Source organism: Narcine bancroftii, chromosome 4, assembly GCF_036971445.1.
Source record: "Narcine bancroftii isolate sNarBan1 chromosome 4, sNarBan1.hap1, whole genome shotgun sequence".
Taxonomy (NCBI): Eukaryota; Metazoa; Chordata; class Chondrichthyes; order Torpediniformes; family Narcinidae; genus Narcine; species Narcine bancroftii.
This window is the reverse complement of record NC_091472.1, coordinates 102,954,675-102,979,517: the sequence shown is the minus strand read 5'-3', so window position 1 is coordinate 102,979,517 and position 24,843 is coordinate 102,954,675. Positions and strand designations below refer to the sequence as shown.

Here is a 24,843-nt window from a genome sequence, read left to right as displayed (position 1 = left end):
GGTGGGTGTGGGAGGTCCCAGGATGAATTCTGGAGGGGAAAATAATCCCAGAGGCGAGTTCTGGAGGGGAAAAAAAATCCCAGGGCGAGTTCTGGAGGGGAAAAAAACCACACAATGAATTCTTGGGGGGGGGAGGGAACCACACGATGAATTCTGGGGGGGAACCACACGATGAATTCTGGAGGGTAAAAATCACACAATGAATTATGGGGGAGAAAAACACACAATGAATTCTGGGGGGAAACCACACGATGAATTCTGGGGGGAAACCACACGATGAATTCTGGGGGGAAAAAACCAGACGATGAATTCTGGGGGGAAAAAAACCACACGATGAATTCTGGGGGGGAATCTAGACAATGAATTCTGGGGGGGGGGGAAATCACACAATGAATTCTGGGGGGTGGAAATCACACAATGAATTCTGGGGAGAAATCACACAATAAATTCTGGGGGGGAAATCACACAATGAATTCTGGGGGGAAAACCACACGATGAATTCTGGGTGCTTGGCAAATATAAACAGTCAGAGGATTACTACTTCGTGTGGTTAAGCAACTAATAGCATTGCCAGTTATGGAGGGGAGGGGGTTGTTCTATGCTGTTATGGTTTGATGGGAACAAGTGTGATTGAAGAATCAATGGGGGGGGGATAAAAAAAGGAAGAGACATCTTATCTACCACAAGTTGCCAGTTAATGTCACATCGGTTCTAAATCGACCACAGTGCATCTCTAGGGGTTTCATTACAAAATCAGATTGAAGTTTGACCCAGAACAATTAGTTAAGCAAGGCAACTTATGGAACAATGTGTGTCATTTTGATTCATTTTTCTTCACAGTTATTTTAAAATCATCAAGCTACATTTATGAGGAAAGATTGCGCAAATTGGGATTGTACTCGCTGGAGTTTAGAAGATTGAGAGGGGATCTCATAGAGACATATAAAATTCTGGCAGGACTGGACAGAATGGATGTGGAAGGGATGTTTCCAATGGTGGGGGAGTTCCGAATCCGGGGCCATGGTTCGAGGATAATGGGCAAACCATTTAGGACCGAGATGAGGAGGAATTTCTTTACCCAGAGGGTGGTGAATCTGTGGAATTCATTGCCACAGAGGGCAGTAGAGGCAGGTTCATTGAATATATTTACGAGGGAATTAGACATATTTCTTCAGTATAAGGGAATTAGGGGTTACGGAGAAAAGGCGGGGACGGGGTACTGAACTTTAAGATCAGCCATGATCTCGTTGAATGGCGGACCAGGCTCGAAGGGTCGAATGACCTACTCCTGCTCCTATCTTCTATGTTTCTATGTTTCTATTTTGCTTTGGGATGGAGATGATGAAACCAGAATTCAAAGTACTTCATAATGAGGAAAAAGTTGTGAAGGATTGAACATTACAGAGCAAGAGAATTGGAGAACAAGGTTAGGAATAAAGAGAAATATCCTCCCATCTATAAGCAGAAGAAAACTTCAAACCTGCCACCCCAAAGACTGGAAATTTGATTAAATTTTTCTGAGGACATAATTCCAAAAGTATGCAAGGCATAGAATAGCACTCATTCCAATAGGAATAACAGCAGGTTAGTTGTAGAGAACTGAAGGCTCAGTTGTTAGGAGACTACTACAAAGAAATTGAAGTCTGACCTAGCCAAGAAATGATGAAAGACTGAATTATTTTCTTTAAATGAGGGAGAGAAATTATAAAATGTCCCTGTATTCATCAAAAATCAATCCAATAATACAAAGTCAGCATTGAGAAATGAAAAGATTGGGGTCCAAGGTGTTTGAGGTTTCATATACATTTGTTCACCTGGTATGAGTTTTTATTTTAAAAAGGGATGCAAATATGTTGAAAGTTGTGAACAAGTCAACCTAGGGTGATGAAATAGAGTCGGAAGGAGCTCAGAGGATCCGTTAACAACTAGAAACACATTCAGGTGGGGAATCTTTAGGAAGTTAGGAGACACAAGCTTTGGACATAGAAACAGAAAATTACATGAATGATTGGGGGTCTTGGGGGTGGGTAAATGAATTCAGATCCCATTCATGTGTAGTTAATGGGACCATTTGAACTAACCTTAGGCATCTGACTTTGAGCAAGAGAATGTCTGAGATTACTACATGCAGACCTGGAGGACAGCTGTTGTAGTGTGAAATGGGCATGGTGGAGGAGCCTGATGTCTCTTGCCCTTTCCTGGAGCCAGTACATCGAGGCAACTGTGAAGGTGGCACACCAACATCTCTACTTTTAAAGAAGTCTGAGGAGATTTGACATGCCATTGAAATTTCCACAGGTACCCTGTGGAAAGTTTATCGCAAAATGGTTTAGGAATTTGACTGTCCAGGAACTCAGAATGCTGCAAAAGGTAACAAACATAGCCAGGTCCCATCCACTTCAGACATACAGTATATGTGAGGCACCGCCTCAAGAAGGCAACCAATATCATAAAGGTCTCCCATCACACTGATCACCTCCTCTTGTCCCTGCTACCTTCAGGTAAAAGGTACAGAAGCTTGGAGACTGGCACCTCTAGGTCAGGAACAATTTTTATCCAATGGCTATCAGGGTCTTGAACCTCCCCTACTCCAACCATAAACTACTCCAGGACCTGTCTGTTCTATTAAAATGCCACTCTTTCCCTCTGACACTGTGAACTGAATTTTTATCTCACCTCCATATTTATTATCTTGTTCCAATATTGGGATGTTAATATATAATATTGTAGTTGGCTGCAGCAAGGAAGAATTTTGGTGTTTATGTACATTGTGCTTATAATTAGGACAACACGCTCTTTATCATTTTCACTTTAAAATAGTCACTTTCAAAACCATGGCAGGTTATGTAGTATCTGACATCTAGTGCCCAATAAAGATGGAAGCATATACTGAAAAGTGCTCTTGGAGCTGAGTCTGACTACATAATGCCCAATTTAAAAAAAATACATCACACCCAAAAGGGATGTTTATTTAAATGATGGTACAACCAAGAGCAGTTTCCTTCTCTGACAGATATTCAGGTTGCAGTGAAACTTGGAAATCCCAAGTACTCAGGGTGTGCCCCAACTGTTTAAGCCACAGCTGAGTAGCAGCTGGAACATAAGGGTAGACAGAACTTTCTGGAGCACATACTCCAAGAAGTCGTCATTGTGGGACGACAGAACACAGAGTGCAGGCAACTATGCTGCGGGGAAGGAGGAAGCAGTGCAGAGAACCTTGGCACAACAATCAATCCCATAGGAGTCTCAGGGACATTGGCTACACAATGAGGCAAATGATGGCATGGTTGCTCAGAAATGCAAGGGGAAACTTGATTGGTCAAGGCAACGGATAAGCTTCTCTGCCATTTCCCCCACAAGGGCCATGCTGTGTGATGGGAAGTTGGCACATCTTGAAGTCTGCGCAACTCCTTACACTACAGAACATTGAGAAAAGTTCCAAAATATGATGAGGAAAATAAGTTTAATAGGTTTAAAGAGTAACAAGTTCTGGATACATACTAGTTGCAAACAGAGATCTTTATATACAGGCAGGGGAATTTGCAACAGGGTACACACTCACACAACAATAGAACGCAAATCATATGCATTGGATACTAGTCAGATGAACATACTCACAACTCCTAACAGTGATGGCAGGCTACACACCAATACCCGCCACCCCTCTATAATAGAGGAGCACAATACACTAATTGACAAAGAAACTATAATGGGTGTATGCCACAATAGCCTCCACCCTGTACTAGAATGCACCACATAACTAGTCTCCAGCGTCGGATCCTTCCTAGTCAATCTTCTGGCAGTGCCCAAGGCTTGCAACATGGAGTGGATGTCTCAAGGGAACAAGAGAGCAACCTGTTCCACATGGTGGGCCTTATTTATGCTGCAGTTGGCTAGAGAGGCCCTAAGAGAACCAATTGTGTGGCAGCCTCACCTGTGGGTGGATCCAACTTTGATTGACATGGGGAAACAGTTTTTGCCTGGCTGGCCAGATAACCCTCAGGGGCAAGCACATGGAAATTCCTTTGTTCAGACCAGTTTCCTGTCCGACCTGTTAGATAATCTTCCGGATAACTGAAATTTTTTTAAAAATCATTGTAACTTGAGGAGGAAGGTGTAATTCTGTCCCAAGCTTGGAGGTTAACAAGCAACAGGAAAAGGTGAAGGCTTATATGGTGATATGTAATTTCCCCACTAGGTCACCAGGGGTCATCTCGGTGACCTTGTATATAAAGCAGTCCAGAGCTACAGTCTAGCCTTCCGGGTTTGTCTTGCAGAGAGACAAGACCTCTTAGTGTACATATTAATTTATTAAAGCTTCTTAAACTCGCACTGCTGGTGTGGTTATTGTCAGTACAGCTTACAAACAGCATTTGTGTGGCTGTTCCAGTGAATTTTACAAAGATGGCTCAAGAAAGCACCTCCCCCTCTCTCACAGTTGGTCAACATCAACAGCCAGCGGTTGGAATCTCTTGCTGGAAGTTGGTCAACCCATCAGTAATCAGGTTTTCTGCAAGTGGTTCATGACACCATGCATTTCTTCACAAACTAATAGGAAGTGGCACACCCGATCCTTAAGAGTTTAAAGAGCAAGGAATTCTGTTGAAACACTGGCTGAACCTCAGCTAGAGTACCACAGTCAATTCTGGCCACAACACTTTGGAGAGGGTGCTCACATCATTTTCAGGGATACAGTACTTCAGTTTTGGGGAGAGAAGAATATTTTCCATCGATTGTGCATGGTAAATGTGCAGTTTATTACAGATATTCATAATTCGTGGTTCTGATGGAGAAGAAAGGTTCAAGAAGCAGACTACAAAGATCGGAGCCAATTTGAGAGAATGAGTTCTGACTGGAAACCAAGTAGAACTAAATTGGATAACACTATCAGGAGCTGGTCTCCCATTCCATTGTACCATTTGACTAGACATTGTGACTGGAAGCAATGGAGGATCAAAGATTTTAAGTCCTTCTGCAAAATTCAAAGCTAATGCTCAGGTACAAGCCATCAGGAAGGGTACTATAATGTTGGCCTTTGTCTCACAGGCTGGACAAGAACGTGAGCTCCAATATTGGCCATAAACCCCACCCGGGGAACCATACCTCAGGAAGGTGCATCATAGTCACCAGAATAACAAGGATTTAAAGGGTTAAAATACAAGACCAAGCTGCATTTATTTTCCCAATGTCCATTCAAAGTTGGTACAGCATAATCAAGATGTTTTAAATTATTCAAAAGGATAGATTAAAAAAGACAAAAACTTCAGCATAAAAGGAGAATAAAACAGTACAAAGGACTCCAGTGTGATGAGGAGTGACAGTGGTGTAGGGAGGAAGAGTGCAAATGACTGGGCAGCAAGCTTAAAAATGCAGTGTAATCAATCTAGGTTTATATTTAGGGCAAGGGAAAAAAGAGAGACTGAGAGGGGAATTCTTTTATCCAAAGGATAGTGAGTAGCTGGAATACACTGACTGGGAGTGTACATGAAGCTGGGTCCCTGCATGTTCAAGTCTCTAGATGAACACCTGAACTGCCTGTGCATTGAAGGCTATTGACCAAGCATTGGGAAACAAGATTAATACAGAAGGATGCCCACTGGTCACCATGGAAAACTTGGACCAAATGGCCCAACTTTTACACACTGTATGATTCTACATTGCAGGCAACCAAGACTGATTCTACACAAATACAATGCAACTAAAGTTCAAATTTATTGTCTGAGAACATACATGACATCATTCAGAACCCCGAGTTTCTTTTTCCTGCAGGCCAGGCAAAATTTCTACTTATTGGTAACTGTGAACTGTACTCAAGGAAAAAAATATACGTATACAAAAGAGAGAAATGTAAACTTGAAAATATGTAAACAAGCCAACCTTGCAATTCAGAAAAAATAAATATTCAGTAATAAGTAATGTGCAAATTAAGAGTCCTTAATTGAGTCTCTGATTGAGCTTATTGTCTGATGGTGGAGGGGGAGAACTGTTCCTCCATCAGTACCGGAGCACTACAGGGCTGTGTTTTCAGCTTCACTTTACATATATGACTATGTGGCTCACTACGACAACACCACCATTTACAAATCTGCTGGTGATACCACATAAAAAGTGACAAGTCAGCATACAGGAAGGAGATGGCTGAATGTTGTACTGACTCAATGTCAACAAAACTACAGATTAGATTGTAGCATTTAGGAAGGGCAAACCAGGGGTGTACAATCCGGTGATTATTAGGGGATCAGGAGTTAAGAGGGTGAGCAAATTTAAATTCCTTGGAGTCACCATCTCTGAGGACCTTTCCTGGATCCAACATACTAATGTCATCATAAAGAAAGCAAGTTAGCACCTTTACTTCCTCAGGAGTTTGTGGACGTTTGGTATGATGTCAGAAACCCTGGCAAATTTCTACTGATGTCCAATGTCAGCATCATGGCCTGGTATAGTGGAACCAATACCTTTGAGCTGAAAACTCTGCAAAAGTAGTGGACACAGCCCAGGACATCACAAGGTAAAGCTCTCCCCCACCATCAAGAAAATCTTCATGGAATGGTGCAGTCAGAGAGCAGCAGCAATCATCAAGGATCCACACCATCCAGGACATACTCTGTTTTTGTTGCTATCCCCAAGAAAGTATAGTTGCCGCAAGACTTGTACCCCCAGGTTCAGGAATAGTTGCTACCCCTCCGCCATCAGACTTCTACTCTCAACTTTTCTGGAGAATTGACCTTGTTTTCATTTAGGTAAGCGGCTGTTATTTCAGTTTCCTCTTCAATGTGAGGAGATTATTTGAGTGAATTGACTTCCTATAAAGCACATCTTGCAGAGACCATGCTATCTGATGCTCTGGTAGCATTATGTTGATAATGAACAGAGGCCAAGACTTTCTTTCAGCATTGCAATCTGGAGCACCATTTCCACACAGATTATGTGCCAATAATCTCAAAGGATTCCCCGTTCAAGATCATTCACACATATACCAAGATGCAGTAATAAAGTCTGTTCTGCAAGACATCTCGGGCATAATACAGCAAATAAGGCCCTGCATGGAAGGGCAGGGTTACAGAAAGAGATCAGAGGATGCAGAACAAAGCCAACATCATTTTTACTGTGGTGAGGATCATTCAGGAGTCTGATAACAGCAGGAAAGAAATGTGGATTCCAACTCAATGTGAGAAAGCTTGATCTTTCTACCCAAATCCTTTAAATAATTGATGCCACTCATCTTTAATGCAAAAAAGGTCAAAGGTTCCAGGAACATAGTGAGCTGATTTGGCACTGGTGGAGGTCACTCTCTTTAGGATGATAAAACAAAGCCATTTGGTTGAACATTAATATCCCAGGGTGCAGTTTCACTGAGGGGGAGGGAGGGGTGTGGGGGATGGTTGCCTGTATCATGGCCATAGCCATCTTCACCAAATTGACCATTATTTCATTAATTTGAGACCTAGCTGTGCAGAATTAGCTACTTAATCTCTCTTTCATTGATAATACTGCATGTCAGGTACACTTGGGTGCAGGATGAGGGGGTTGTGAAATTGTTTTGTGAAAGCAAATTTCACTCAACTCCTGTAGATGAAGCAGGTCTCCCTACAGCTTAGGACTTGCAAAGCCCAGAGGAGCATTTATTTGGAAGTTGGAAGATATTATAACCCCACACTGCTGATCAGAAGCAAACAAGAAAGACGGGAGATGCTGGAAAATTTGAGCCACACATAAAATGCTGGAGGAACTCAGCAGGTCAGGCAGCATCCATGGAAGGCAACAGATGGTCAATATTTTGTTCCAAAATGTCAACTACCTATCACTTTCCATGATGCTGCCTGACCTGCTGAGCTCCTGCAGCATTTTGTATGTTGCACCCACTGATCATAAAACAGCTTCAATTACTTGGCTCTTTAAAAAAATTGACTCTCCCCTCCCTTCCACAAATTGGTTTTTGATTACATTTAAGATTTTAACAGAGCTACTCACCCAATGAAACCAGCAAACAAAACAAAAAACTTTCCTCCTGCACCAAGCCTTTGAGGAATGGAGTTCAAAGCAAGCAATTACCAGAGACACCCTATTTCAAGGAGCTATCATGGAGGAAAATTGCCTGTCTGTTTAGTGATACAGCATGGACTAATTGCATCGAAGACAAATCAGGTCACCTCTTCCTGTAGATTAAATTGATTATCCAATTCTCAGATCTAAAGTTCCCCACACACCAAGCTAATTTGTCCAACTGCAAAAAAAAACTGAAAAGGACAAGCTTATAGATTTAAAACTTATGAAAACAGAAAGCTACAGAGAGTGTCCACAGATGCTGCCTGACTTCTGAGCATCTTTTTCATACCAATTTAAAATATCCCACTGTACAGTGGTTCATGGAATTCCATGATGTTCAGCTGGGTGACTTAATTCATCGTGGTATCCCTGCAACTACCATGGTTTCTTTCCTGCTGTTATCAGTGGACCACTCGCTGGTAAATGATGTCCTTGAGCAATGTTTTTTTTTAAATGGAACTTTTCCCTGCACCTTGAATTTTGTCTTTGTAACATTACACCTTGCACTTTTGTTTTATTATTGCACTGCCTGCTGCACTCAAGTAAGAGAAGACTTGTCTGGCTAACACACAAAAATATGCTTTTTACTGTATATCAGCACATATGATGAAGAACAATTCAATTCAAAACTTCACCTCATGATTCATCCTACTTTAACCTCCCACTGTGATAAAGGAGCCCAATTAATTTGTGGATGTAGGCATGGCCTGCATTTAATTCACCTCCAGCAAAAATGTACTCGGGTGCCTTCTGCAGCTGCTGATAGCTGTCATATTATTTTCCCATACGATGTGGGAGGTGTTTATGGGATTCTGTAGTGTTCAGCTGGGTGATTTCATTCACCATGGTATACCCCCCCATCTACCAGGAACCCAGCGAGTCCAAGCCAACTCTCAGAACAAGATGAATCTCTAGATCTTAGGAAGCAGCTTGAGAACACAAGTACAGACAACATTCTGTCAGTTGTAAGAAGTAAAACACAAAAATTTGCAGACACTGTGGTTAAAATTTAAAAAAAAACACAAAGATGGATCACCACGTCAAGCTGTGTCCTTTATGTAGCAAAGGTCAAACTACACAACCGATGTTTCAGGCTTGAGCCCTTCATCAAGGTATGGGAAAATATCTGTTATCACAGTCTAGAAAAGCCAGCACTGCTGGCTACCCAAGCTATGTTTGGGCTTGGCTCAAGTTGTAACTCAAGGTAAAACGTATAGGATGTGGGTGGTGCTCAGCATATTCCACTGGGAGAATTCTGCTGAGAGCATCACATCAAGACAGGTTCACTTTAACCAAGGTCAACACTATTGTCAGAACCCCTGAGCCAGGATGAAATCCATGGGGGCAAGGTTACAGTAGTGACTGGACTAGTGGCCCAGAGACACTTGTAAATGAACTTAGAACCGATCAGCCCAAGCTCCCCCCATCCGAACCTGAAAAGGTGGTATCGTAAAGCTTGGCTCAGTGTTCTCTAGCAGACAAAACATAGTGTATATCTGTGTAGTCTCTCCAAGTTAGTTTTAGGAGCAGGATGGGCATAGGTAGGAACAGGGCCAGTAATGTTATGGAAGTAAAAAATAGGAAGCTTTCAGAACAGTGATGTCATCAATGTTAATCTAAACAAAGGGTATCCCAGGCACAAGCTCTTATTTCTGTTTGGCAAAATTTCCCATTTCACAAGGAATAGAATTCATGTTTTGTTCTCAATTCCTATGGCCTTTTTGTTTATTCAGAAATGTGTCACGTCAGGTTTTGCCAAAAACCTTGCAGTCCGAACCACATTATAGACACCACCATTTTAACAATTCCACTAAGACATGCCACTTTAAAACCTTGTTTGGAATTAAGATACAAATATTTCATCCTCCACTTCGAATAAATTATGTCACTTTGCTTCCTATATTTCTACTATCAACATATCACTTGGAATAAGTGAATAAAGCAGCCTGCTAGAATTAAAGACAGGAGAACAGAAAACAATAGAGGAAGTTTGTGATTTTCATCACAGCATTGATAAGCAGAGAATAACTCCTATTCTGCCCACCCTAACTCCACAGACTCTTTGCTAGATCATGAACTACTTCCACAACTGTGTTCTTCCTCCATGCATCTCCGCTTCAAAATGTCACCTGGTTGTAGAAATAATTCCTAACTTCAAGTAGTCTTGCCAGAGCCCATCACATCCAAGTAATTGAGCAAAAACAGGATCAGATCAAACCTACAGCATCTGGACCACTGATAACAGTTAACTTTATAACTTTTCCGTTCAAGACGCACTGGGCCCCTTTGATTCAGGAATCCTTGCAATTGCTAACTTTTGATGTATTACCACAAGTGACTGGTGCTGCAAGGAAATGCTACATCTGAAACTATCTCCAATTCAGAACAGAATGGACTAGAGATAGTGAATGGATTAAAACACTCTTACATACATCAAATCATCTCAATAGTTGGACGATCCAAGAACCTACCTTGACATCAGACCACAGAGACAAGGTTGAATTGATCAGCAGGAAAGCTGGAAGTAGTTCCAGAACAATTCAAATTGTTACGCCATAGAAACAAAATTTCACAAAGCAACATGTGGGGTTGAACGGTTACCATAACGGTTAGTGCAGTGCCTGCACTATCTCTTGGTGCCTGCCACATTGACCACCGCCAGTGGGCTGATATCGCCTCAAACCGTGCATCTTGGCGCCTCACAGTTCGGCGGGCAGCAACCTCCTTTGAAGAAGACCGCTGAGCTCACCTCACTTACAAAAGACAAAGGAGGAAAAACCCAACACCAACCCCAACCAACCAATTTTCCCTTGCAACCGTGTCTGCCTGTCCCACATTGGACTTGTCAGCCACAAACGAGCCTGCAGCTGACGTGGACATTACCCCTCCATAAATCTTCGTCCGCGAAGCCAAACCAAAGAAGAAAGAAGTGCAGTGGTATTATGGCGACCTGAGTTCAAATCCAGTGTTATCTTTAAAGAGTTTGTATAGTCTCCTTATGACCAGTATGGGTTTTTCCCGGGTGCTCCAGTTTCCTCCCATCCTCCAAAATGTACAGGGTTGGTAGGTTAATTGGATGAAATCTAGTTCCAAAAGTACTCAGTGAATCATTCAACCCAAGGTAGGTCTCACAAACAAATGATCAAAAGCACATTTAGTATTTTTTCTTACTTGGGCTATTTAGTTAATTAGGTGGTTTCTATCTTTATGTTTTTGGTGGGGGCCCTGAACCCCACTTGTATAATGGGTATGGTTATGTGTTTGGGGGCAAGGAGGGGGGGGTGGGGGAGAGAAAACACAGACTCTGTATGTTCTATGAATCTTGAAAAAGATTGTATTGATTGTTGAAATTACTTTGAGTCTGTAAAAATTCCAAATAAAATATTCCTGAAAAAAAAAGGATTTTATTTTAATACTCAGTTACAGAGAGACAATTTTGAAATGAAAACACTGAATTGTGAAACATTTATTGCTAATAAATCTTGTAGACTAGCAATAAGGGATTTTGTTACACACTGCTTCAGTGACCTTGCCTGCCATTGGAGCATTGTTGTTTGCAAACAAAGGAAGATTAAAAAAAAGAACTCCACTCAGTACTAACCTTCGCTTCTGGAAATGGTCTCTAACTCCTCCAGTGCCTTATCGGGCATCTCAGCACACAACCTGAAGGCTAAAGGAACCTGAAGGCAAGAAAGGTTAGAGTTCTTAATATTGCACAGATGATCCTAAGAGAAAATACATTATTTTGTTGCATGTGTAGACAAGTTTGTCAGTCTAAGATCAATCTCCCCTTGAGACAAGGAAGCAGAGGTCACTCAAAGACTCGAGCACCATCCCAGCTGATGAGCCAGGGAGAGTGCAGGATGGTCAGCGAGTACCTGTATTTGATAATTTGCCTTAATACTGAGTGATGATTTGGTCGTAATATGGTATCTGTGAATAATATATTTTTGCATCCATTACCTCTTTTAAATTTAATGTATAATATTAAAGTTGTTTTTTCCTCAAAATTCCTGTTCGGCAGCAGCAAGAATTTCAAAGCATGTGTACATTGTACAATGCATATGATAATAAACTTCCATTAACACAATGGAATCTCCCATGTTTGAAAGGTGCACTGGTTGTAGGTTAATTGGCAACTGTAAATACTTTAAAAAGTGGCTAGTTTTCTTGAACCAACAGTGAGAAAATCACACAAACCAAATAAAGGAAACATGGAAATGCACGTGAACAATAATGGAAGTTCAACTCCTGTGTAGAGTGAACCCAACCTTGGCCTGTCTGGTTGGTCAGGATGTTTGAATCACTACCTGTATCTCTGTTCCTCCCCTCAAACTGCCATCATCAGGCAACTGACACCTTCATTATACAGTGTCCAAATTCCCTGCCAGTTTATGAACAAACCCAGCCAGATGGGTTGACTGAGCAGTTATCACACGCCACTTCCCAAAGAATAGTCAAGTCCATTCATATATCGTCTCCAACAGAGCTAAACCTGAGAGCATTGCAAAGCAGTCAAACAACGTGATAAACAAAGCAGATGATGAAACAATTCTTCAAGACATAGTTTTAATAGGCATTTCACGAGAGGAAAATGAGGTAGAACTACATGCTTAATAGTTTATGGAATGGCTGGCAGAGATGACATATTTCGGGAGTGAAGAAAGGAAAGAAAAGGCATACAAAAACCCTTAAGGACCATTGGACTGGATTGGATTTCATACTTGGAGTGGAAGTGAAACTGGAGAGATCTGAAAATGAGGATGAGAATTAAAGCAAGATTGCTTAACTGAGAGCAAATCATCTGAAAAACACTTCAATACTTCCATCAAATGGCCCAGTGATGCCAGTTCTATCATGTTGCAGCAGTAGCTAGGAGATTGATCTTCAATTCCTGGAGATGTGTGTACAATCCTAGAGAGTTGGCAACCTCAATTAGAACGGAAACACTTCTCAAAAGCAAAATAAAAAGAAGTTGTTTTGGAAAAGTTTGGATATTAAAAGATTATTGTTCCAATAGCACAAATCATTCCAGGAATACTGCCAACTAGATATATCAAAGGGGATTTACATTTACTAATGGCTCAATAACATTCAAAGAAGTACTCAGGATGCTTGGCCAGACTCTTGACAAATCTACTTTTAACTATTTGTTTAGGTGCCGGCTGCTGGCATCAATATGCTATACTTAGAGGGCACAAAGTGTACAGCTACTCTTAAAAGAAACTGTCAGTGCATGTATTCCCATCATTCTGAAGTACAACCCAGCAAGTTTATTATGACAACATGCAACCTTTAAGTGGCTTGGTTTAATTGAGTGACTGTGTTCTGATATGTATGCACTTGAATCAAAGAAACAGTTCACAGTTCCAAGTTGCAAGCAAGGTTTATAGTCATGACCAGAATAATTTTAACTGCTTTTTCATACAACCAAGTAACTGTTTCAATCAGCAAACAGTATATTCAAGCCATTGAGGACAACCTTCACATGATGCTTTTAAATTACTGCCCCGCCCCCCCCCCACCATCACCAGAGCAAATGTGTGTCACGGCTAATGAAGCAAATATATAATAACTTGAACCTGTACTAATCCCTAAACAGCTCTATACCCTTAAATGTATAAGAATCCCTCCCCAAAAAGATAGTTGAACTTTCTCCTCCCATCACAAGCACAGGTAAACAGATTTCCCCGCCACACAAAACCCCAGCAACCTCTGAGTCTCCCTCCTCCATTGACACAAGGATTATTACACCCATCACAAGCCAACATCGCCACTCTTTAAAACAAAAGCCCAATACACCGTCACCTAAACTCACTCAACCTTGCCAATCACAGGGGCCATTTAAAACAAGGATAAACATCAATTAACAAATTCAACAAATGTATTTTTATCCTTCTGTTCACAACTAATAGCTAGCAAGAAAAAAATTCACCTCAGACAAATTACTTTGCTTCCCAAAACAGTTGCCATACGAACTTGAATCCCAGTCTGTTTTGTAGCATCAATCTCCTCACATCTCCTTGAATCCTGACATGGGCCAATCATGCTGTGTAGTTTTTGGTTGTCACATGTCAGATATTATTGTGGGAGAGAAAATCGTTATTCATGATCACTTTTTCATTCACTATTTAAGGAAATCAAAGTCTCAACCATGGCAAACTCTTGTAATTAGAAACAAAATGATTAACATTATTTAAAAGGTATTTCCTTCTCAAATGGACAGACCAATAAACAAATTGTACCAGGGTTGGAAGTCAACTGAGTGTAATTGGCCAGTGCAGGTTCATGGGCCAAAAGGGCCTGTTACTGTGCTCTATGTTTAAATTTAAATTTATAATTTTAAACATTTAAATTTAAAATTAAAATGTTTTGAATGAAACATAATTAATGCAACTGAAAAATTGGCCAGGGAATAGGAACATTGGAAAGACAATAAAGTAGCCATGACTCTACAGATGTTAAACATAAATCAATTAACATTAGAGGAGAATTGTTGTTCCTTCTATCTACTGTGGTCAGTAAATGAAACTCGTTACTTTTTTAAAAAACAAACTGGGAATGGAGGTAACGTCAATCCCCGGGATGAGGGGACGGGGGGAGAAATGTTTACTACTGCCTGGTATTGCCTTCAAATTCTGTGTGCATACTTTATGTTTATATAGCACTTTTAACATGGCCAAATGCCCCAAGACACTTCACAATGGGGAAAAAAAGCAGATTGTGCATGATGTTATGTCAGACAGAAAGTAAAAATCAATACAGGTGACTAAAAACATAGCTATTCTAAATATCAGGGACTTTTGGGATGGGAAGTCCAGAGGCTTTGAGAACTTAGGTCCTAACTAGAAAAATGAAATGGAGAAAGGGAGAGAAGTTATAAGGTTCTACAGCTGTATCCATTCAGGTGCGGGATGTGGATGATGAATTGCCCTTGAGGAGGAGAGGATAGGCCATCTTTTTGAAATTCTGCTGTCCTTATAGCAGTCAGAGAGAGATACAGCAGATAAAAGCCCCTTCAGCCCACTTATGCTGTACTGACCATCAACTGCCCATTGCACCGATCCAAAATTAGTTCCACATTCTATTCACAGCCCTCCACACCCACCCCCACCCCCACCTTCAGCTTTTACCATTAACCTCTGGACAAGGGGCACTTTATAGTGGCCAATGAACCTATCAATCCATATGGCTTTGGATGAAGCTGGAGCACCCTGTAGAAACCCACAGTCCCAAGAAGAGAGCACCCGAGGTCAGGATTGAACCCAGGTCTCTGGGACTTTGAGGCAGAGGCTTGACAAGATGTGCCCCTCTGCCACCCTCAAAGAAGTCCACACAGTCCTAGAAGACTTGGCAAATAAGTGCAGAGCTTTCTGTAGATTCTGCATGACAGTCACACTGATCGAGTGCTGGAGGAACAAATCTTTAGAGTGATCATTACAGAAGTGACTTTTTTTGCTGACTTTGATGTTAATCCTTGCACGTTGTTGTAGCTGCAGTCAAGTGGATTGTTAGGGCAGCGTGGTTAGTGTAGGGGTTAGTGTATCACTATTACAGTACCAGCAACCCAGGTTTGAATGTGCTGTCATCTGTAAGGAGTTGTTACATTTGCCCCGTGTTGCGTGGGTTTACTCTGGGTTCTCTGGTTTCCTCCCTCATTCCAAAGATGTGTGGAGTTGATCAGTTAATTAGCCATGTGGGTGTATTTGGGCAGTGCAAGCTCATGAGCCTGAAGGGCCTGTTCCTATGATATATCACTAAATTAAAAATTAAGTAGAGCGTGTTCTACCTCACTCCTGACCTGCCATTTGTCGAGGATGGAAAAGCTTTTGAGTGAAAGAATACATAGCTTCTAACCTGCTTTGTCGCCATGGTCCATTTCAGCGTCTAGTCACGAGGTTGTTGATGGAGGGTGCCACTAAATGACAAGGTGGAATGTTGAGACTCTCTTGTTGGAAAGGATAACTGCTGGTCATTCTGTGATAAGTGAGCAAAGAGGAGCAGTGCGCAGACTAAATTGTGCTTGTGCTTTATTGAAATACTGTTAGAACATGAACAGAAGTGTTTTGGTTGCCGGGGGTTTGTGGACTCTCAGCGTTGGCTTGGTGTACACCCTAATTGAGCTTGTGCAGGGCCATGTGAATGGCTGTTGCTAGGGTGATGCAAATCATTGGGAATTAGCCAAAGCAAAAAGAGAAAATAAATTCAAATAATCCCCTTTAGTCTGTCTTTGCAAAGTTAAGAGAACAGAAATTATCAAAGCAACAGGACAAAATATTGTTCCCAGCTGACAATTGTTTATGGGAATCAAGGCCATTTAACTAATTAAATTTAACAAAATGAAGGAAGGAGACCTGATGAGTCGCTAAACCCCAAGTATGGATGATGCAGGTTTCTGTAATGGAAGAACTACCAGAAAGAAGAATAATCTATCATGCAAGACAGAATAAGGTGGAAATCAAAAAAAAAATGCAGATGCTGGAAATCTAAAATAAAATCTGGAAATGCTCGGCAGGTCAGGTTGCCTCGGTGGGAAGAGGAACAGAAACACCGTTTGTCTGTATACCTTCTAGCAGAACTAGGAAGTTGTTTAAGCTGCACAGCACTCAGGGGAAGGGGCTGTCTCTTATGGGGTCAATGTGGGGTGATTTGTGGATCAGTTGTAAACAAGGAACTGCCAGGGGGTGAGAATGTGGACAAAAGAAAAAGATCAAGGAATGGAGGAATTACAAAATGCAGAGCAGAAGAGATGCCAGGCATATCAGATTCCACTCCCAAAGAGATGGGGGAAAAAAAGTCAAGCTGAGCCCATCTTGCAGCTGGATGACTGTCCAGACCAACAAATTTCAACCAACAACTTCCCTCAATTGTAGAATGCAAAGTTGAGTCCAGAAGGCTGCAATGTGCCCTAATAGAGAACGAGGTGCTGTCCCTCAGACTTGCATTAGGACTTGTTCAACTGAAGAGATTTCCCAACTACATAAATCTTCCAATCCGACACCTGCTGAAATAATGGGTTATGGCCTGTGCTTTCATAAACTAACGTTTATTATAACCAGATTTGATGCTAAGGGTACACGTGTTATTTGCCATTTCAATGTTCCACACCTGTGTGTTGTCTAGTTCTTGCTGAAAATTTCTGAGACTGCTTTGTTATCTGAAGAGCTGGTGTCTAGAGGAGTGTTCAATCAGGAGCAAACATTCCTGCTTCAGATCTATGATGCCAGAAAGGTCACTGATGAAGCAATTGGAAAGGACTGAACATAAAACAGGAATTTCCTTTGCATCTATTACCCAGATAAATGACCACCAAAAGCCTGAGCCATCTTTCCTTGTGCAAGATGCATCTCCCTTGATCCCCATTGAATAGTCCACCATTTTATTCAGGCACCTGCCAACACTTTGCTGAATCCTTGGTGAAGGGCTCAAGCCTGAAACGTTAGTTATGTATCTTTATCTTTGCTAAGTAAAGTACACTGCGCGACCTGCTTGCTCATTGCAATTTGCTAACATCCATTTAGGTAAATTACCAAGGGCGCAGTTTTTTTAAAAAAACTAAGTGGTCTAACCTGTGCGAAGTGTTTCAATATGTTTTTATATTGTATTTCTAGTAAAGTGTTTCCATGCACACGTGTTTGGTTGCAAGCTAGAGCAGAGTTCAACACAGATGCTGGTCCATCATATTCTCCAGCCTCCAGTTTAACCCAATGCTGTTGGTGCCTGTTAACCCTGCCAAGAATGTTAAACACATTCCCAACTGCAGTACAAATATTGCTTTGCCAGCATCTGTCACCACCTCTGCATCTTGTCCACTGAGCTTGAGATAATAATCATGGTTTCTTTTATCTTCAACCCAAGGTGTCAACGGTGAGATAGAGAGAGCTGAGCACTTAATCCAGCCTGACATTCACGCTCAGTAATGAAGCAGAGGAGTGGTCCTTTGGAAAAGATGCTAACCACCTCAGGTAGTTGCATTATATTCCAATGCACAAGACCAATGAACAGGAAAGCTGTCCCCAGCCCTCTGACAAATCTACAATTATTACTACTGTAAAAACAGATGATCTAATAATTATGGAAAAGGTCGTGAAATTCGGTGCTTTGCAGCAGCATTCATAGTGCAAGTAAGTGGATTAAGTTTTGTTCCTCCACAATAATATCAATGTTTCAAGAAAGTACTTCATGAACTGAAAATGTTTGATGTCTTGAGATAGGAATGGCAATAAATAAATACAAATTCCACCTCTTATTCAATGTCATATCCATGATTTCGATTAAATAGAACACCTGCTTTTATCATATACAGCTGAGAGCAAATAAATTGATGTTGAATAATTCCCCAACACACACCCTGCATCAATATGTACCTTTGGAAGAGTCACGTGATGGAGTAGTGGCCGGACGGTGAACTCCAGCCCTCTCCAGAAAAGTCGGGAAAAACAAGAGAAAATACAAAGGCACAGAAATACAAGTTAAAGAAAAGTGAGTATAAAGGTGGAAAGAAGATGGAGACAAAAGGAGAAAAATCAAAATCAACGGAAAGAAGAGAGGAAGAAAAGACAACGGAGGAAAAAGGTGAAGGCCTTACCTGTCCGAAGAGGCCCGCTGTGGAGAGAGGGCCCCACTACCTCAGGTCGGTAGAAAAAGAACTACAACAATGGCTCACAGAGCCGAGTAAAAGTGCGCAACCGCGCATGCGCGACTCCTCGCGCATGCGTGATGCGCATGAAAAAAAACACACCGACGGGAGGGGGGACCAGCTGGGGAGTCGATCTCCACAGCCGGCAACGACAGCTGCAGAACACCTGCAGCAAGAAGAGACCACAGAAGACAATGGAAACAAGAAAGAAGAGGAGGAAAGGGCACCAAAGAAACAACAGATGGCCAACCCAGAGGAAGAAGAAGAGGAAGAATACAGTGAAATAGATAAAGGGAAAGGCAAGGTAAAGGATATACTTGCTCTTGTTAGAGGATACATGGAGTCATTTAAAGAATGGCAAACACAGGAATTCAATGATTTAAGAAAAAGAATAAACAACACAGAAAAGAAAATAAATAAAATGGATATGACCTTAACAGAAATGGGGAAAAAAATGGACAAGATGGAAGAACGGGCAGTAGCAGCAGAAATGGAGGTAGAAGACTTAAAAAAGAAATTGGAGGAATCTAATAAAAAAACTAAAGAGACACAAGAATTACTAGCCCAAAAAATAGATATAATGGAAAATTATAACAGAAGAAATAACATAAAGATAGTGGGCCTTAAGGAAGATGAAGAAGGCAAGAATATGAGGGAGTTTATAAAAGAATGGATCCCTAAGGCCCTAGGATGTCCAGAACTACAGCAAGAAATGGAAATAGAAAGGGCACATAGAGCATTGGCCCCTAAACCACAACCACAACAAAAACCAAGATCTATTGTAGTAAAATTCCTAAGATATACTACAAGAGAAAAGGTACTGGAGAAGACAATGGAAAAAGTAAGAGAGGGCAACAAACCACTGGAGTATAAAGGACAAAAAATCTTCATTTATCCAGATATAAGCTTTGAACTCCTAAAGAAGAGAAAGGAGTTCAATACAGCAAAAGCGATTCTATGGAAGAAAGGATATAAATTTACACTGAAGCATCCTGCGGTATTGAAAATATTTATTCCAGGACAACAAAACAGACTGTTCTCGGATCCAGAAGAAGCACGAAAATTTGCAGAACAATTACAAAAATAGACTGAGGGATGAAGAAGGGTAATGAGAGCAAAAATGATCACGATTGATATGTATGTGGGTAAAGACAAAAATAGACTAAGGGATGAAGACGGGTAATGAGGGTAAAAATGACCACGATTGATATGTATGCGGGTAAAGAGGTATAAGAGTGAATAGAGACAATGGGCATACGTGAAAGTATCTGTAATTAGAGGAAAACATAGATAGTATAGACAAGAATTAATAAGGGAAGGTAATGGAATAGAGAGAATAAGGAGGGAATTAAAAGAGTGACCTTTGTGACATATAAAAAGTGAAATCTTTTCTGGGGGGGGCTGGGTGGGGGAAAAGAGCGGTCACTGCAAAATCAGTTGACGCTTGCGAGTGGATTCGCAAATCCAAATGGAGAGGGGAGATGTGGTTGTCCGACAAGGGATAAAGGACAACTCAGGAGGGGAAGGGGAGGTTGGGGATAAAGAAGATAGAAATAAGAGAATAAGGAAAATGTTGGATGTTGTAGGAATGTTGTCTGGTAAAGAATTGAAAATAAGAAAACAGAAATGGAAAAGGAGGAAAGGTAATGATGGAAAAACGGAAAGAGAAGATAAACAAAATATAAAATGGCTACGCTGAACTATATGACTCTAAATATTAATGGAATACATAACCAAATTAAAAGGAAGAAACTACTAAATTTACTGAAAAAGGAAAAAATAGATATAGCATTTGTCCAAGAAACACACTTAACTGAATTGGAGCACAAGAAATTAAAGAGAGATTGGGTAGGACATGTAACAGCAGCATCGTATAATTCAAAAGCAAGAGGAGTGGCTATATTAATTAGCAAAAATGTGCCATTTAAAATAGAAGAGGAAATAATAGATCCAGCAGGGAGATATGTTATGATAAAATGTCAGATATATTCGGAGCTTTGGAATCTACTTAATATATATTCACCTAACGAAGAAGATCAAAAGTTTATGCAAGATATCTTTTTGAAGGAAGCTAATACGCAAGGGAACATACTAATAGGAGGGGATTTCAATCTGAATTTGGATCCAAATATGGATAAAACGGGGAAAAAAATTAACAGGAAGAACAAAGTAACAAAATTTATAATTAAATCAATGCAAGAAATGAAACTTGTGGACATATGGAGGAAACAAAACCCAAAAGAAAAGGAATACTCATACTACTCGACTAGACATAAAACATATTCAAGGATAGACCTATTCCTGTTATCAGCCCACATTCAAGGGAGAGTTAGGAAAACAGAATATAAACCTAGACTATTATCGGACCACTCACCCCTGTTATTGGCAATAGAGCTAGAGGACATCCCTCCAAGAATGTATAGATGGAGATTAAACCCCATGCTACTTAAAAGACAGGATTTTAGAGAATTTATTGAAAAACAATTAAAAATGTACTTTGAAGTAAATACGGAATCAGTGGAAGATAAGTTTATACTATGGGACGCAATGAAAGCATTCATTAGAGGACAAATAATAAGTTATGCAACCAAGATGAAGAAGGACTATAATCAGGAAACAGAGCAGTTGGAAAGGGAAATAATAAACATAGAAAAAAAATTAGCAATAAAGGAAGATACAACCAAAAGAAGAGAATTGGCGGATAAAAAAATAAAATATGAAACATTACAAACATATAAGGTGGAGAAGAATATAATGAAGACAAAACAGAAATATTATGAACTAGGTGAAAAAACACACAAAATCTTAGCATGGCAGCTTAAGACAGAGCAAAATAAGAAAATGGTATTGGCAACAAGGAAAAAAGACAAACAAATTACATATAATCCAAAAGAAATTAAGGAAAACTTCAGAGAATTCTATGAACAATTATACCGAACTGAAAACGAAGGGAAAGAAGGGAAAATAGATGAATTTTTGACTAAAATTGAACTACCAAAACTACAAATAGAGGAACAAAATAAATTAACAGAACCATTTGGAACAGTAGAAATACAAGAGATAATAAAAAATTTACCAAATAATAAGACACCAGGAGAGGATGGACTCCCAATAGAATTCTACAAAACATTTAAAGATCTAATAATACCGCCCCTCCTGGATGTAATCAACCAGATTGATGAGACACAAAACTTACCAGATTCATGTAAAACAGCAATAATTACAGTGATACTAAAACAAGGGAAAGATCCACTCTCACCAGCGTCATATAGACCAATATCTCTGCTAAACACAGATTATAAGATAATAGCTAAACTATTAGCAAACAGATTAGCAGAGCATGTACCGAAAATGGTAAATTTAGACCAAACTGGATTTATCAAAAAAAGACACACAACAGACAATATTTGTAAATTTATTAACTTAATTCATGCAGTAGAAGGAAATAAAGCACTGGCAGTAGCAGTTGCTTTAGACGCAGAGAAGGCCTTCGACAGAGTAGAATGGAATTACTTGTTCAAAGTATTGCAAAAATTCAGTTTACCGGAGAAGTATATTAATTGGATTAAAGCATTATATGAGGGACCGTTAGCGAAAGTGACAGTAAATGGACATGTATCAAAGCAATTTAACTTAAGCAGGTCAACGCGGCAGGGATGCCCACTATCACCATTATTGTTTGCGCTAGCTATAGAACCACTAGCAGAATCGATAAGAATAGATAATAATATAAAAGGAATAAAAATAAAAGACAGGGAATATAAAATCAGTCTATTTGCGGATGATGTGATAGTGTACTTAACAGAACCAGAACTATCAATAAAAGAACTATATAAGAAATTGAAGGAATATGGAGAAGTGTCGGGATACAAGATAAACGTAAATAAAAGTGAAGCAATGCCTATGAATAACGCGGATTTCTCCAAATTTAAGGAGGAATCCCCATTCAGATGGCAAATGCAGGCAATAAGATACCTAGGTGTGCAAATAAACAAAAATCTAGGCCAATTATATAAACTCAATTACAATCCACTAATGAAAAAATTACAGGACGATTTAGAGCATTGGAAAGAGCTACCACTAACACTGATAGGAAGGATAAACTGTATTAAAATGAACATTTTTCCAAGGATACTATACTTATTTCAGGCATTGCCAATACAACTGACAGAAAAATTCTTCAAAGAGTTAAAGAAAATAATAAGGAGATTTTTATGGAGAGGGGGGAAACCGAGGATAGCACTAGATAAATTAACAGAATGGTATAAACAAGGAGGCTTACAATTGCCAAACTTCAAAAATTATTATAGAGCCGCACAATTAAGGTACCTATCAGATTTTTATCAAACAAGGGAAAAACCAGACTGGACGAGACTAGAATTAGATAAAATAGGGGAAAAGATACCTGAACACATATTATATAAATGGGACGAAAAATTGGTACAACATAGAACTTCTCCAGTATTACACCATCTCCTCAATATATGGAAGAAGATTCATGTAGAAAGAAATAAAATAAATTATCAAATACCAAAACTAATATTGACGCAAAATAAGCTACTCCCTTTTACAATAGACAACCTTTCCTTTAGAAAATGGGAAAAAAAAGGGATTAAAAGAATAGAAAATTGTTTTTCAGGAAGTAGATTCTTATCCTTTGAACAAATGAGAGATAAGTACAATATAACTGGAGATACAGCGCTGGCATATTACCAACTGAGATCCTACTTGAAAGATAAATTAGGAAGCAATTTGAGTTTACCAGAGGGAAGTAACCTTGAATATGTGATTACAGATACAATGTTAATCAAAAGATTTATAACAAATATGTATATCAAACTGCAAGAAAAGGAGAATGAGGAAACAAATGGTAAAACTAAACAAAAATGGGAACAAGATTTAAATATAAAGATAAAAAAGGAAACATGGGAGAAATTATGTTCTGGAACGATGAGAAATACAATAAATACGAGGCTGCGTATGATACAATATAATTGGTTACACAGACTATACATTACACCGCAAAAGTTAAATAAATGGGACCCAACAGTATCTGATAGATGTTCTCGATGTAAAAAAGAAAGGGGAACAACAATTCACGCAATCTGGACATGTGAGAGAGTAGAAAAATTTTGGGATGATCTCAATCAGATATTAAATAAAATAACAGAAAACAATATACCAAAGAATCCAGAGATCTTTCTCCTAAGTAACATAAAAAATAAAGAATTTGGAATTGACTTGGAAGATGCACAAAAAAGATTTGTCAAGATAGCCCTAGCCGTAGCAAAAAAATGTATTATGTCAACCTGGAAATTGGAAGATAATTTGAAAATACAACAATGGTATATAGAAATGAATAAATGTATTCCATTAGAAAAAATAACATATAGTTTAAGAAATAATATTGAAATATTCGAACAAGTATGGGAGCCGTACATTAAATACAATAGCGAAAACCTACCGGGAACAAACATTACCTAAGTTGATGGCAGGAGAAGAAAAGAAAAGAATGGACTCAGTAGAATTTCTGGTGTATTTTTGTTGAATGACAACATTGTCTGACTGAATTAATGCAACCTAGAGTGTATACCTAAAATGGATGAGGGGGGGGGGTGGGGGGGTGGCTTGGGAGGAGGGAGGGGGGAGGGAGAAAAAGTCACTGTAAATGTGTGGAAAAGAAAAAGTGTATATCATGGCTATTGTGATTTATGGTGTGAAAAATAAAAAATTTAAAAAAAAAAAAATATGTACCTTTGAAACTTAGAATTAAATTGAATTCCAAAATTAACACCATATTCAAGCTTCAATCATTATTTTCCTCAACTATTTTCCAAATGAACAAAGTATATACATGGTATTAACACAGAAGAGACAGAAAGTTTTCCTGTTTTCCATGTTAAACCCATCCTGATTTATACCCAGATTCAGAAGTTGGTGTGAATTATGTGAAAAAAACTTGTTCTTTCATTCCATTGGGTCAGTGGTTTTCAAACTTTTTCTTTCATGGTTTGGTTTCATGTCTGCTGCAGGCTCGTTGGTGGCTGATGAGGCCAATACGGGTTAGACATGCCCGACAGCAGCGGCTGCAAGGGAAATTCTGTTCAGGGTTTGGTGCTGCTGTGTCATGGTTCTTCCTCCATCTCCTTTTGTCCTCA

At 39.8% G+C, this 24,843-nt stretch overlaps 1 protein-coding gene across 1 annotated transcript in view; it reads right to left on the bottom strand.

Moving 5' to 3' along the window:
• The window catches only part of LOC138760929 (pleckstrin homology domain-containing family G member 1), a 233,803-nt gene that overhangs the window by 174,843 nt on the left and 34,117 nt on the right, over positions 1-24,843 (bottom strand). The window contains exon 2 of the mRNA XM_069932264.1: positions 11,648-11,726. Coding sequence (XP_069788365.1) covers positions 11,648-11,696 — 49 coding nt within the window. The 5' untranslated portion in view covers positions 11,697-11,726. The remainder of the gene's footprint in view (positions 1-11,647; positions 11,727-24,843) is intronic.